General features: G+C 35.1%; 1 protein-coding gene and 1 long non-coding RNA gene across 3 annotated transcripts in view; one reads left to right on the top strand and one right to left on the bottom strand.

Annotated features, from left to right (window-relative positions):
- DOCK4 (dedicator of cytokinesis 4) overlaps positions 1-15,129 on the bottom strand; it is a 541,696-nt gene that overhangs the window by 76,726 nt on the left and 449,841 nt on the right. For both annotated transcript variants that reach the window (XM_036758430.1, XM_036758431.1), the window contains exons 28-30: positions 11,444-11,519; positions 8,545-8,645; positions 7,954-8,012 (exon numbers count right to left, since the gene is read on the bottom strand). In XM_036758430.1, the coding sequence (XP_036614325.1) occupies positions 7,954-8,012; positions 8,545-8,645; positions 11,444-11,519 (236 nt within the window). The remainder of the gene's footprint in view (positions 1-7,953; positions 8,013-8,544; positions 8,646-11,443; positions 11,520-15,129) is intronic.
- LOC118849546 overlaps positions 1-15,129 on the top strand; it is a 33,111-nt gene that overhangs the window by 12,082 nt on the left and 5,900 nt on the right. The window lies entirely within an intron of this gene.

Below are 15,129 nucleotides of genomic sequence, written 5' to 3'. Positions count from 1 at the left end.
TCTTATAAAGCATTTAGGACACCTGCAACTCAGTCCCCTTGAGTTTTAGATTTGTGCACAGAACAGACTGCCTGGGAAGTACTGATTTTTCTACAGCAGTCACTAGATGCTGTGTTTGCAAATGTGGGAGAAAGTGCCTGCTTTATATATTTAGTGAGAATTTTACTTCATCTGAAAATAGAACAAACAAACCCTGCCAAAAAATAAATGCCAGAGGATAGACCTTGGTAGTAATGACTAACCCCTCCATTGCCAGATAGTGCAGCTATAGCTGGAAACATAAAGATACATATTAAAAAAAAAAACTTTAGTCATAAATATCAATTGAATTGGTTCTGTTCCTGTTTAAAGTTCATGACAAATTAAATATGCATCCACAATGCATTAATCTAGCTATTGTTTAAAGTTCATAATAAATTATACATGCACATATGTAATCCATTATGCAAATACATAAATTGCTATTATTTAAAGTTATGTTAAACATATATATTTATAAAATTTCTTATGAATTTTAGACAGCAGCAAAACTAATTTATATATTTAAAGAAATATAAAACCCTAGAAGAATGGGTGTTTTGGGGAAAATGAAACATCCACATATATTTCTTAAAGAGTTTTTTTGTCCCAAAGATAAAAATTTGCTTATGAGGTTTTTAGAATGATGCATTTTATATGTAAAATAAGATATACATATAGCATTATTTGACCTTCATTCCCCCAAATAATTTCTAAAGACTCCGTCATGGGAAGATGGTACTGTTTAATATTCTACAGAATTCATAGAACATGTTTAGGTTTGCAGAGCCCTTTATATGTTACCTGTTTTGATCCTTACAACATCCCTGGGAGGTATGTGCTATTTTTATCTTCATTTTACATATGAAGAAACTGAGGCTAAGAGAAATTAAGTGACACAGGACTAGATGAAGCAAGGTGTGAACTCATGTCTTCCTGACCCCAAGCCCAACCTCCTAGCCATTACTGCAGCACTGCCTTCAGGAGATTTTATTGTAAAACAAGATAAGAATGATGCCTTACCTCCTCTGCTCAAGGGTTTCCTTTTACTGACTTTTGATCGAGAGATGAATGAATATGCTCCTATGGCCCTGATTTGCTTTTAAAAGACTCAGAATACAGTGAACACAAGAAATGGAATAGATTTACTCATGAAAAAATTAGAAACAAGAAATTTGTCACCCCTTTTGTTTAAATAGTTCAAGATAGAAGAGGAAGAAATCTACAGGTCGAGGGAAATCACAATCTGGCTCTTCATGACTATCTGACCTCGAGAACATCACTAAAGGACAGAAAGAAAATACTTTTTAGTAAAAGGTTAGTATTTAAACTTATATGAATTCATAATATTAAACAATACTTTAGTTGAGAGAAGCAACATGGTATAATGAATAGGGATTCAGCTTCGGAGTCAGGAAGATGTAAGTCACATCTCTGATACACTCACATTGGCCCTTAAAAAAAAAGAAATATGTGTGTGACCCTGGCCAAAGGCCTGAACTTCTCTTGTCCTAAGAAACTCTCAAAGATTCTAAGTTGCAGAGAAGTGCCAATATGCACCTACGGTAGAGGGAGTTTTCTCACTAGCACTTCCCTGTATCAATGAAATCACTGGTCAGGTCCCCCCAAAATGCTTAAATAGAATATTTTATTAACCTGGGAAAATCATAATTGAATGCCTCCAATCAGATTTTATGACCATACTACCTACCCAAAGAACTAGGGAGCCACGTTCTTCTTTCTTACTATGGGGCTTGGAAAACTCAACAGCGAGTTCTCATAGGAATCTTATAATTAAATTCAGTATTTATATATAAACTCACGACTAAGCTACATTTCTCTCCCCTTTCCCATTCTTTTCTTTCTCAAGAGAGGAAATAAAAACATGATTTTCCAATACTGTTAAGTGAAATTAACATTTCCAATTTCTGATTAGTCATATGTGGCAAAAATAATAATCAATAAGCTTTAAGGCTTTTTTCTCCCTTTAAATTCCTCATTACCCTTCCAGGAAATGAATGCTTTCTGTTTCTGCTTGACAAACACTAGTGTCTGCTTCATGCAAACTCCAGGAAAAAAAAATGTCATCTTAACTTTCTTTGTTTTTACTAGGATGGTGATAGTTCCTTCTATTCAATTTAATGGAAGAAGGACTTATTAAATACCTACTAAATGCAAGGCACTGAGGCTACTAAGACAAAAACTAGGAACACTCCTTGCTAGTCTCTGGAAACCAACTTAGTACCAGATAAATAAATAGAAGAGAATTGAGATAATTAGAAATCAAAAAATGTTCCCTGTAGAACGTAACACGCGAGCCAAGATTTTAAGGAAGCTAATCATTTTAAGAAGAAGTGATGAGGAAAGATTTCATTCCGTGTATGGGGGGGACAGCCTATACAAAGACACAAAGTCAAGAAATGGCATGTCAAATTCAGGGGATAATAAATGAAGTAGTTAAAAGCATGGAATGCTTCGCTAATTTGTGCCTAGCATAGAGATGATCCTAATCTCTATTTTTTGTTAAAGTGAAAATATTCTTTGAATTCTTGAACATGTTTCTTCATCTCATACATATGTTTATAGTTTTTTTTAAATGGATAGATGAGAGATTCCTTAAAATTCTACAGCTTAAAACCATATTTACAACAAAAATGAAAAAACAAAAATAAATCCAATGAGCAAATCTGAAATTCTTGTTTGAACAAGCTTCTCTCTTTCATACCAATATTCGCCCAATGGTACTACATGGCTGTGAATCATGGATACATGATCTCAGAAGAATTATAACATAAAAAATAACCCATCAGGCATAACAAAGGAACATAGTGTTACCAGCAGGCTGCAACGTGTTGCTAATGACAATTTTCATTTAAAAACCGGCACAAGAGATACTACTAAAGATCTAAATTAATGGAAAAGAGAGTTGGTTGAGCATATTATGAGAAAGAGAATCAACATATGGTCAGCCCAAGTGGCATACTGGTATACCCAGGATCCTAAAAGAGCAAGAGTTCAAAAGTTTTGGGTAGATCTCTTACGGAGGTTTTCTGGGAAGCAAATGGACAACTATCTAAAAGACTGATGGAGTTGTGAAAATGCTATGAGCTGTTTCAATGAAGACGGGCCCTATACTAAGGAAGTTATGATTCCTCTAAAATGTCAGTCCAAACAAACAGTACTTTAAATATAATATAGCAAACGCAGGAATAACAGGAGTAGACCCTAATGGGGCAACGTAAGTTTGGAGGGAAAGGTTATTTTTGCTATTTCTTTCTATTCCTAGCACTCAGCAGGGCCTAGCACATAGCTATGGATTCCTTAGTAAGTGCATATTGACTGATTATTAATTGACTAATTAATACATATTTATGTTCCTAAATTTTTTTCCCCTAGAAAAATTCCCTTTAACTACCTACTGATGCCTTCAAAATTCTGGATAGATTGCCTTTCTATGCTCTTTTTTGAAAGAGGAACACCTTTTAAAACGTACTTATTCTTCTGGACTGATGGTAAGGAAAGACTTGCTATCAGGCATAAGGAAAATGAAGCAACAACCAAAGAATGAACTGAAACCTTGAAGATACCATGGTCCAGTGGAAAGAACACTAGCTTTGGAGTCAAAGGACCTAACCCCACTTCTCATACTTACTACCTGTGTTACCTTGGGCAAGTTACTTAACCTTCTAGGCCTCAACTTCCTTATCTATAAATTGAGGAAGTTAGACCAGATGGTCTCTGGGAACCCTTCCAGCTCTAAATGAATGATCCTCTGCTCCTGATTAGAAAATGAAAAACACAGAAAGAGTTTACAGGTTAATAAGTCTTGTAGAAGCACTCACTAAATATGGGGAAGATGTGACAGTGTTTTAGAGATGGATCTGGGCATGTCTCCTAGTTAACTAACTTTGGGGTTATTCATGATTTCTTATTTTCAATTATCCCATATATCCAATCTGTTGCCAAATCATGTGTTTTCTACCACCACAACATCTCTTTGATATACAGCCATCATGCTAGATCAATTGTACTTCCTCTTGCCTGGACTTTTGCAATAGCCTCCTAATTGGTCTCTCCTTGCATCAAATCTTTTCATTCTAATCCACCTTCCATATACTTTTGTCAAAGTGATGTTCCTAAAGCTTAAGTCTGATCACATTAGCCCATCCCTCCACTCAATAAATTCCTCATTAACTAGTTCTACATTCAAAGATAACCTTCTTGGTTTGGCATGTAAAGCTTTTTCATAACCTGACCCCTTGCTACCTTTCCAGGTTTCTTATATATCATTTCTCTTTGTACAGTCTATGGTCCATCTCCTTACACACTGACCTTTCTCCTCCATGATTCTGTACTGGTTATCCTCTATGCACTCCCTCCTTACCTCTGCATCTTGGAATCCCTGACTTTCTTCAAGAATCAACTGAAATGTCACCTTCTGAAGGAAGCCTTTCCTGGTCCTTCTAGCTACTAGTGCTTTTGCCTTTGAGGTTAGTTGCCACCTACCATGTGTATGTATCTTGTATTTATTTATAGAGATGCTCTTGCCCCCATAATGGGGCAACATAAGCTTGGAGGGAAAAGCTATTTTTGCTATTTCTTTCTATTCCTAGCACTCAGCAGTGCCTAGCATATAGGGATTCCTTAGTAAGTGCATATTGACTCATTATTAAATGACTAATTAGCTACTTGTCCTGGCTGTCCTCCTCGACAGGGATAAGGCCCATCTTCCAGAGGCTGAAGCCAAGTCACTCACCAAAGTAAACCAAGGTTTCCTAAACTTGTTGTGTTTTATAGTAGCAGTACTGATCACTAGGAAATTGTCAAATATTCCTTGGGAATTGAAATAGGAGAAAAATTATGTATGCAGTTTGCTTCCCTCTTGGAAACAAATCATCTTGCCATATAAGAATGCTATAAACCTATGTGTCCAAATCGGCACATAGGCTATGTTTGGATAATCCCAAAAGTCTTTAGGTCATCTTTCTTAAACCAGCTACATGTCATTACCCAAGTCTAGGAATCTGAAAATTCTATATTAACTAGGGGTTAGGGTGGGTCTGAGCAAACATTTATTATATTACAGCCAGAGATCATCAAAGCACAAATTTGAGCATCATGGCCAAATGATGAAGACCACAAAGCTGCACTAGCATCTACTCTTTTTCTTTTTTTAGAGGCCAGGAACCTCTAAGTCCTCTTTAGTCAACGCTTTCAGCTGCACTCATTTAACATCAGAAAACAAATGACAAGCAAGCAAAAGTTATTCCATAGCTTGGCCTGAGGTTTATTCTGACCACTTTGGAAGCTGTGTCACAGATGTGGATAGTTGGCACAACTGCCTAGCACTTAGGGAGATAGGCTTTTACTGGAAAAGACGTCTTTACTCAAGATCTGGGAACACCAAACTATGAGTCAGATTCAGCACGGTTCTACCCACAACCAGTTCAAATTTACAACCCTGTGGAACTCAGGGTCATCATTTCATTGAAAGAGGTTCTCTAATGAAAGACAGAAAAAGGCCAAGAAAATACCATAAATTTCTAGTGCAGAAGACTGAAGAGATACAACCTCTGGAGTTACTTCATTACAATGCCACTTCAAGTCTAGAAGGAATAAATGAATGGATGGATGACAAAGCATTTAATAATCATTATTTATTAAGCACCACACTAAGTGCTGATACCAATACAAAAAACAAAGGCAGTCCCCTGCCCTCAAGGAGTTTACATTCTAGTCAGGAGACAAGAAATGGGGGCCAGAGAGGAGAGAGATTTTTTTCAATTGGCCAGGACAACTCTTGGCAGTCTCTATGGATGACTTGTTAAACTGAATAATTACCCCAAAGTCTGGAAGGCACACATGTCAGTTTCACTGAGTATTCCTTTGGGATGCAGTTTTATTATTGTCTCCCAGGAGAAAGAAAAATAAGGAAGTCTACTAATTTAAGGAATATCAATATCAACACCTTCATGAAACATCCCCCATCATTATATCACATATTCTCAAGTAGCAAGAGTGATATTTATAACTATTGTGTTGGTTGGTGTCCATTGTAAGCAAAAACATGTCCAAACCTGGCTCTGTAACATATTCTTTAAAAAAAAACTAATAGAAAAGCATTCAACTCATCACACATTTAATTCAAAGAGATAAGCTACTTTAATAAACTACAGAAGTCAAATGATAAAAGAGCAGATTTTTCAAATAAATTTACATAGCTGAAAATAGTGATCAAATTAAATAAGTTATAAATGTCTAGAAAAGAAGATCTAGTGCCAATGAAATTCTGAAACAATTTCTCTTCTGAATGCTAGTTCTTTCTAGTGTGACCAGGTCTGCATTATCAATTTGCGAAATAATATGCCCTATCTGGTGGGGAAGATTAACCAAATTGAAGTAACAGTCTCTTAGCAACTGTAGATATTTAAAAATCATTTTGTAATACCATTTATAATGTGGCTTAAAGGAATAAAGTTTTCCAGAATAATGATGCTCAAAGTTGATACTTTATGAAGCTCAAACTGAACTTTAAAGAATTTGTAGCTTTGATTTGGGGTCCTTATAGAAACTGAGCAGTTATCCAGGTTAGTAAATCTAGAGAAATATAGTGCTTATTTTCTTGGAACAATGAGCAATTTTAATATTTGTTATCAATTAATTATCAAAATATAAAGATTATTGTATTTTTCAGAACTATATCGAGGTATCCTGGCAACCAGAAAAAATTCAGTTGTGAGAAAGGGATGGGCCAAAGGAAAGGTCTTGAAATTTAGGATATAACATTTCATGGGGAGGTGATGTTTTGGATCATTGCATTACATCAATTGGGAGACAGAGATGCTAGAATGGCAGAGAACCTAGTACATTGCTATTCACATGGCTACTGTCTAGGATAGAAGCAGGGTCAAGCTGGGGAAAGCTGCTTTGAAGTACAGGAAGACCTTGGGATTTTGAGGCAGCTGGCTAACTCACTTGATAGAGCACTGGACTTGGAGTCTGGAAAACCTGGATTTGAATCCTACCTCTGACACTTACTAGCTGTTTGACCTTGGGCAAGTCACTTAACCTCTGTCAGCCTGAGTTTCCTTGCCTGAAAAATGAAGATAATAATACACTGTACCTCCTAGGGTTGTTGTATGGATTATATTAGATAACATATAAAGTAGTTTTCAAACCTAAGGTGTTAGCTACTTATCATTATTAATTATTACTATTATTCCTCTCCCAAAACCCTCTTTAATTTGCCTTCATCATCTTATGGTTAGCTGTTGTACAAGCCATTTGAAGTTAGGTACAGTTGGGATAGGAGGTAGCTGAGTGGCTCAGTGGATAGAGTGCTGGGCTTGGAGTCAGTAAGACCTTAGTTCAAATCTGACCTTATACACTTAATAGCTGCGTGATCCCGGGCGAGTTACTTAAAGTCTCTTTGCCTTAAGCCACTAGAGAAGGAAATGGCAAAGCACTCCAGTATCTCTGCCAAGAAAACCCCAAATGGGGTCATGAAGAGTCACACAGGACTGAAACAACTGAATAATTACAGTTGTGATGGGAGTCTGGGGTGAGGAGGTAGTCTGAAGCTAAATGAGAGAGAAAGGACAGTTGCATGATATGGAACAGAACTAGCTGATGATTGTAAGATGAAGGAATAGCAGTCTAGAGGACTACCAGTGTCAGAAGTTTATGCCCTGGATGTTGGTGCCTTAGAGGAAAACACCCCACCTTAGTTACAGTTCTAATAATTTTTTTTTTCAAAAAGACTACAAAAAAGTAGTTGTGAATCTTATCATATTGGGGAGTTTCTGTGGATATTTCCACTGGCAGCTATCTTCTTCCAAATTCTGTCTTTTAGATATTGTTTTTCCTAATTGTCACTACAATTAAAAGCACGTTTATTACCTGTATGATGAAAATGGTTTATTTTTCGTTACTTACCTAAATTTTGCCACATGCTGAAGATTTCACAACCCATTGTTACCCGCATATCACCATATCTGAAAATGAACAAATCTAAGATTAAAGAAAGTATCACAAATAGTGAATCAATGATGTCACTTTATTATATTAAATTATTCTGAATTAGGCCATATATTTCTACCAACTAATGTCAAGTCACAAACGATATATTTGAATATCTCCCCATTATGTCACTCAGTTTCTTAAGTTTATTTGCTTCATATCCCACATTTGAGATCATTCAGAAAACAGAAATGATTGAATATCTTATGCAAGTAAACCCAAATCACTGAAATTAAAGATAAATTTGCTTCACATTTTCCCTTTTATTTTCAGCTTTACTCCTCTGTAGTTGACCACAGAATCTCAAAACTGGAAAAGACATCAAAGGCCATTTAGTCTTATGTATATTTGAAAAAGAATTATATTTTTATCCTAAAACTCAAAGCTTTTCCCATGGGATAAAAAGTTGTTGAGGTCATTTAGAGCATTCATGAATTTCCAATGATTTGAAGAATATGTCTTCAATAGCCCTATATTTATCACATGAGCCAATATTGGTATACTTACTTTTCCAGAACTTTTTTCTTTTTGGAAGGTGTGAACATCTCCAACTGCAGACACAACTGGTTTATGAAAATGACAGCGAGGTAAAAGTAGGAATCCCAGATCTAAAGGAAGAATAATATATGTAAATGCTGCAGTGTCTCCTTGAAACCACTACTCAAAATTCATGTTGTGTCTGATTTGATCTGTATCAACTGTCCAATTATTTGTATATCATTACCTGCCAGAGTACTTTCAAGGAGACTGAGATACCAGAAAGATGAATACATTCTTGTTTAATTTGGGGATGAACTTACAAAAATACCATTTTGAAATTGCTATTCTTAAGGGGTAAAATGATATGAAGAAAAAAATTCCCAGAAGAATAACAACCACATAATAATTCCAGATTGCTATCAAAACCTCACATACAGAAAATTGGAAAAGACAACAAAAGAGGGAAAAAGCCAAGACTGTAAGGGTTACAGAAGGACAGACACACTTGTCCAACCACTGTGGAAAGAAATCTGGAATTACGTTAAACAAAGTCACCCCTTTGATCTAAGAAGCCAATTGCATATACCTCCCCCGCCCCCACAAAGAACATCAAGAACTGAAAGGTCACATGTACATCAAAATATCCATAGCAGCTTTTTTCTATGGTAGCAAAGAACTAGAAATGAAGTAGATGCCCATCAATTAGGGAATGGCTAAACAAAATGCGGTACATGAATGCAATGGAATTTATGTTGTTTTAAAAAATGACATATAATTAAGAAGCATAGAAATAGTTATATGAATTGATGCAAAGTTTAGTAAGCAGAACCAGGAAAATAATATGCACAATTGACTATAAAAAGGTTACAAAAAGAACAAAAACCAAAACTGAACATTGTGACATTATTAACTTATTTAATGTTTATTGATTCCTTTTGTTTTCATACTACTTACAATTCCTGAAACATCTCTTTTCTCTCCCAGAGACTCTATTTCATAATAAAGAATTTTTAAAAAGACAAAAAGTCTAGCAAAACTAGCCAATACATCAATGAAGGTCAATATTATATGTAGTATTCTATATCGATAATTCTCAACTTTGAGAAAGGGAGGGAGATGCATTATACTGCTTTTTGGAGTCAAGGTTTGGTTATTATATATAATCTTAGAGCATTCGGTTTCTATTGTTTTATTATTTTTTCCATTTATATTTTTGTAATGACTGCATATTAATTTCCTGGTTATTCTTATTTTAGCCTTCATTGTTTCATATGTTTTCTTGTGCTTCTCTGAATTTATTGTATTCATAGTTTCATCACATTTATGTACTATGAGTTGTTTAGCCATTCCTAATTGATGGGCATTTTATTCCAGTTCTTTGCTACTACAATAAGTGGTAATATAAATATTTTTGGTTTATATGGAGCCTTTCTTTTTGTCTTTGACACCTTTGGGGGTATATGCTTAAAACTATAATCTCTGGGTTGAAGGGTATGGATATTTTAGTTACTTTCTTAGCATAGTCTCAAATCACATTTCATAGGGGCAAAATAAATCCAAAGTTCTACCAACAGGCTTTTTAAATATAATAAGCAAACTTGGCCTCAAAAAGGATAAGAAAAGAAATCTCCCAACATTTTTTCATAGGTAAGAGACCATAGGAATAAAATATACATATATCTCTTTTCCCTATTCCTAGGGAAGATGAATGAGATATATTCAGAAATGAAGGTGGTATAAAAAACCAAGAGATATTAACAAAGATAAAAAGGCTAATCTTCCAAATTGCAACATCTATAAATATTTACTATCTCCAGGTTAATATCTTGGGTATTGAATTTCACATACTAAATGAGAGGAAAGGGAATAAAAAATTAGCACAGCGTCAGAAATAAAGTCAGGAACGGATGGTGGCTCGATCCATTTTTCTGATCTTATTTCAGAATTACAAAATGTTAGTGTTATAAGGAACATTAGAAATAATATGAAGAAACTAAACATATGAGAGGTAAAATAATTTGTCTGAAGTTACACAGCTAGTAAGGAGAAGACCTGGTACTCAAATCTAGGGCTTTCTAAGTCTAATGTTCTTTCCATTATCTTACCTCTATCACTCCCTATTGCTAATTTGTCTTGTATAAAATTGTATTTCATAAGTTCTCATGCACTTCTACATGAATTAGACTAGCTTTTGTGAATATGAAGAAAGTCATGGCATTATGTCTCCTCTGACCAAAGTCTGATTTATCTTGAATAAGAAACATGAGAGGGGAAGGATACATAGGTTTTACCCAGTTCTTTTTTAAACCTTTCCTCACCAAGTTCTATTAAAATAAAAAAGAGTCTTCTAATAACATTATTCTGGACTTCCACTCACATGATTTGGAGGACAAGAGGAAGTAGCACTAAAAATCTATGGTAATATTTTTTTTAAAGTTAACTGAAACTTGCTATTTTGCCTTTTTTTTTTCTTTCCCAAGTTTTTTTTTTTTTGGTTTTGTTTTAAGGTTTGGTCTCCCCATCTTGCCCAGACTGAAAGTACAGGGGCTACTGATGGGCTGGGTCTTGCTACCAATGGTTATTGGAGCTTTGATTTGGTCCATTTTCAGTTTGGGTCAGTTTGCCCCATATTAGTGACCCCTTGCTCCCTGGAGTGTACCACAGCAATGTCAAACTTGGTGCAGATAATGAAATCAGCATGACCTATAGTAGTTCAGAAATCCCAAGCTAAAGCAATCCTCTAGCCTCCCTCCCCACAGTAGTTGGCATTATAGAGTCTGGCCACTTAAGCAGGTTAAGAGGCTACTGCTACAGGACTTCCTGTATTAAGAAAAAAAACCTTTTAGCTAAAAGCAGCAAGAATATACTTATTTTAGTACCAAAGGAAGAAATATAATATCAGGCAATCATTTAAGTAGATACTTACCTTGTAATCAAAATTTTCATTTAAGAAATTCTTACGAAGGGCATCTGAGAGGTACAAAACTGTTGTAATGATGACACTAGTAATTAAAGAAAAAAGCATATTAAGTAGATGAATTGGCTTTTTTCTTTTTTTAATTCAATTTTATTTTTGGTTCTAAATTCTTTCCTTCCTTCCGCTCCCACCCGTTGAGAAGGCAAGAAAAACAAAACATATTACAAATATGTAGTCATGCAAAACAAATTCTCCTTTTAGCCTTATCCAAAAAGGAGGAGGAGGAGATGAAGAAATAAAAGAAAATATGCTTCAATCTGCACTCTGTGTTCACCAACTTTCTATCTGGAGATGGAGAGCATGCCTCATCATGAGTACTTTGGAATTATATTTGGTCACTATGTTAATCGAGATTCCTAAGCCTTCCAAAGTTGATTATCTCTGCAAAATTGTTTTGTTCTCATGGTTCTGCTTATTTCACTTTGTACCAGTGAAGAACTGACTTTTAATAAAAATCAACTAGTAGAAAGGATAAATGGTATAGTTATATATGAAATATTAGGTAATGGTATAATAAGCAGAAAGGGCTAGAAACACTGGAAAAGCATCATCGCTTTGATGTCACTAAGTCTTATTTAGGAAAATTGACTAATTCAATGTGTTTTAGAAGAGAAAGATGGTATTTTGATGTTTTGTAATATGTTGGTGACATATCATTTTTACCAGCTTTTAAACCAGGCAAAGATGAAATATAATTACGTTTCTATTTTACTGAGAAGACAATCATGTCTCATAAGCAATATGGAATGAGCTATAAGCTATTGAGACCTATGAGGGGGAGGGGAAAGAAGATATAATAAAAGTCAGTATCTACTGAATGGTTACTATGTTCTTAGTACTCATGTAAAGTTATTGGGAATATCAAAGACATAGGCAACCTGGTCCTTTTTCTCAAGGAGTTTCTTCCTAAACTGGTTGGAAAGGCAAGATTTACTCATAGGAAGCAATTAGGTAACAAGAGAAACCATCATAAATGAAGTGGTGAATTGTATCAAATAGACCAGACATGCTGTCAGAGTTCAGAGAAAGGAGACGCCAATGTGAGTTGCTGTGATAGAAGAGGTTTCACAGATGAGGCAAAACCTAAAAAACACTTTCATGAATAGGTACACTGGACAGGTGAGGAGCAACCAGAAAACTTCTAGAGTTTCAGAGCAGGCTTTCATATGCATAAAGCATCTATTGGAGAAACAAAAGGAAAGCAGAAGAAACAATTTCTGTCATTCAGTTGTTAGTCAGTCATATGAGTAATCAATTAAGTTGAAAACTAAATTAAAATTGTGCCTGGGCCAGCTGAGTTCTTTCAAAATTGAATGGAACATGTGGTTGTATTTCTCAGTAATTGGGATAATGAATAAAAGTAGATAAAAGAGTTAAAAATAAGAGGTTGGGAATTTTTTCCAGAGAAATTGTTGCAACAGCACAATGAAGATGTAAAGGTGTGAGTCGCTTTTGATTATCTAGATGACTCACAAAATCTGATTGCACATACAATCTTGCTCTATATAAAGACATAACTGGAAAAGAGAAAAGACTCAAACAAGTGGAAGACAACAAATATAACCAATATGTTTTAGAATTTCCTTCATCTTTACATTAAAAGTTTTCAGGTTTCTGATAAAGGAACATAGTAATGCAGCTGAGTAATGTCCATTTGAGTAGGACAAGGACAGAAGAGACAGTGTGAAGTGATAAGTAGAGAGTTAAATGATACACTTTTCTTTTCTAAGAATCTTTCATGTTAGAGAAAAGGAAAATGGAGAACAGTGGTGGTAGTAGTAGCAGAAGCAGCAGTTAGAAGAAGTAGTAGTAGTAGTAGTAGTAGTAGTAGTAGTAGTAGTGTAGTAGCAGTAGTAATCGCTTACTTTTATATTGTCTTTTAAGGTTTACCAAGCACTTAACATGTATTATTAAAAAGCAACAGACCTAAAAAGGAGAGTAACCCCTTCTTTATCTACTAGGTTTCCAAATGACCATTAACCACATGAACATGAAATTCCTTTTCTTCTGAGGCTCTGTGGTCTTATATCCCCCCTCAACTCTCATTCCTGGCTTATTCCAATTATTTGCTAAAAGCAAGGCAGGAAGGACCTTTTCTATTTATCTATAGTTACTCTTATTGTCTAAGAAGGTATTTTTTCTTATACCTTATACCTTTTGGCCTCATTACTTATTTCCATAGTTTGGGAAAATTGATTCTTATCACTTGGGTTTCCTTTAAAGTTCAGACTTACAAATCTTAGAACCAAGGGCACATGTAAGAGACTCCCTCACATATTCCCTTTCTTTCTACTTCCCTATTATTTAAAAAAAAAAGTCTTCAGAAAATCTATAATATTTATTTGAGACTTTTCCAAGTGGTTAAATAGTTGTTAAGTGACAATAAGCCCTGTCACAAGTGTTATATACATGTGTACGTGTATATATGTGTGTATGTGCACATGTGTATGTACAGTCTCCCCAAAATCTTAGTGAAGTTTTAAGCTTTTTTTTAGAAGTACAAGTGCTACAAACTTACAGAAGAAAACACTTGAAATATTAATTATTTAGAATTTTAAAATATTGACATTTTTTGTATTGAAGGAGCTTCCTCCTTTGGGAGTTTCCTATACCAATAAAATTGCAGGTCCAGTGCCTATCGCTGTCTCTGTGTACTATAAATTACAGTATTCTGCAGATGATGACAAGTGTTAATGATTAATGAAATCATAACAGTCCCAAATTATATATAAATGGATGCGTTTTAGAGTATTCAGGCGCAGTATTTTTATCTGCAATGGATGAAAACTTAATTTAAAAAATATTCTCTATTAACAAAGACAAAATCTGTTAAAAGACTCTCACATTTCTAAGCTGGAGAAATATCGGAGAATTCATATACATTCTGATACTTTAAATTAGTTACCACTAACAATTTTCCCAGGTCTTCTAGTTGATGGGAGAATAAAGGCATTTTCATACCACACCAGAACTTTACAAACCTTACTTTCTGTTATAAAGCTAATTCTCAGTTTGTTCTCAACAACCAACCATCTTCCTCAAATATTAACGAAACACAACTGGCCTGGGATTCATACTAATGTCCTGGAAAAAAAAAAAAACAATGAACTAAGTGCTTTATAAGAGGATGATTATTCTGAAGAAAGGATTAATACACCCAATAGCTGCTTGTTGGTTCTCAAAGGTTCTTTGGTGTCAAACTACTCCGGCTGGATGACAATAGCATGGTAAGCCTGTGGACCCTGGTGGACCCTTGGGCCTGGTTAGTGCTAGTCCAACAGAATGGTGCAAGCACTTCCTGGTGGAATTGCTCACCCTTGCCACTTTCTCTGCTTAAGGTTACTGTGGTATTAAGGAAGTCACACAAGGTAGTTAATGACAAACCTAAGGCTTCAACTAAGTCCCCCTTGATAAAAATCCAGGGCCTTTCCCACTACAACTTACTAACTCACAGCCTTCACAATCTATAATAGGGAACAAAGGTGATATTCATTTGTTGTTCCACCAAATTACTCAGCTTTGAGATACTATCTGCAGTGATAGATCACATTAAGTCTACTGCCCAACACGACAATGCTTCCTGGTTATCTAGAAAAGACAAATGTTTTAAGGGTTAGGGAAAGTCATATAACATG

Source organism: Trichosurus vulpecula, chromosome 5 (assembly GCF_011100635.1).
Source record: "Trichosurus vulpecula isolate mTriVul1 chromosome 5, mTriVul1.pri, whole genome shotgun sequence".
Classification (NCBI taxonomy): domain Eukaryota; kingdom Metazoa; phylum Chordata; class Mammalia; order Diprotodontia; family Phalangeridae; genus Trichosurus; species Trichosurus vulpecula.
This window is presented reverse-complemented; position numbering and strand designations above follow the sequence as displayed.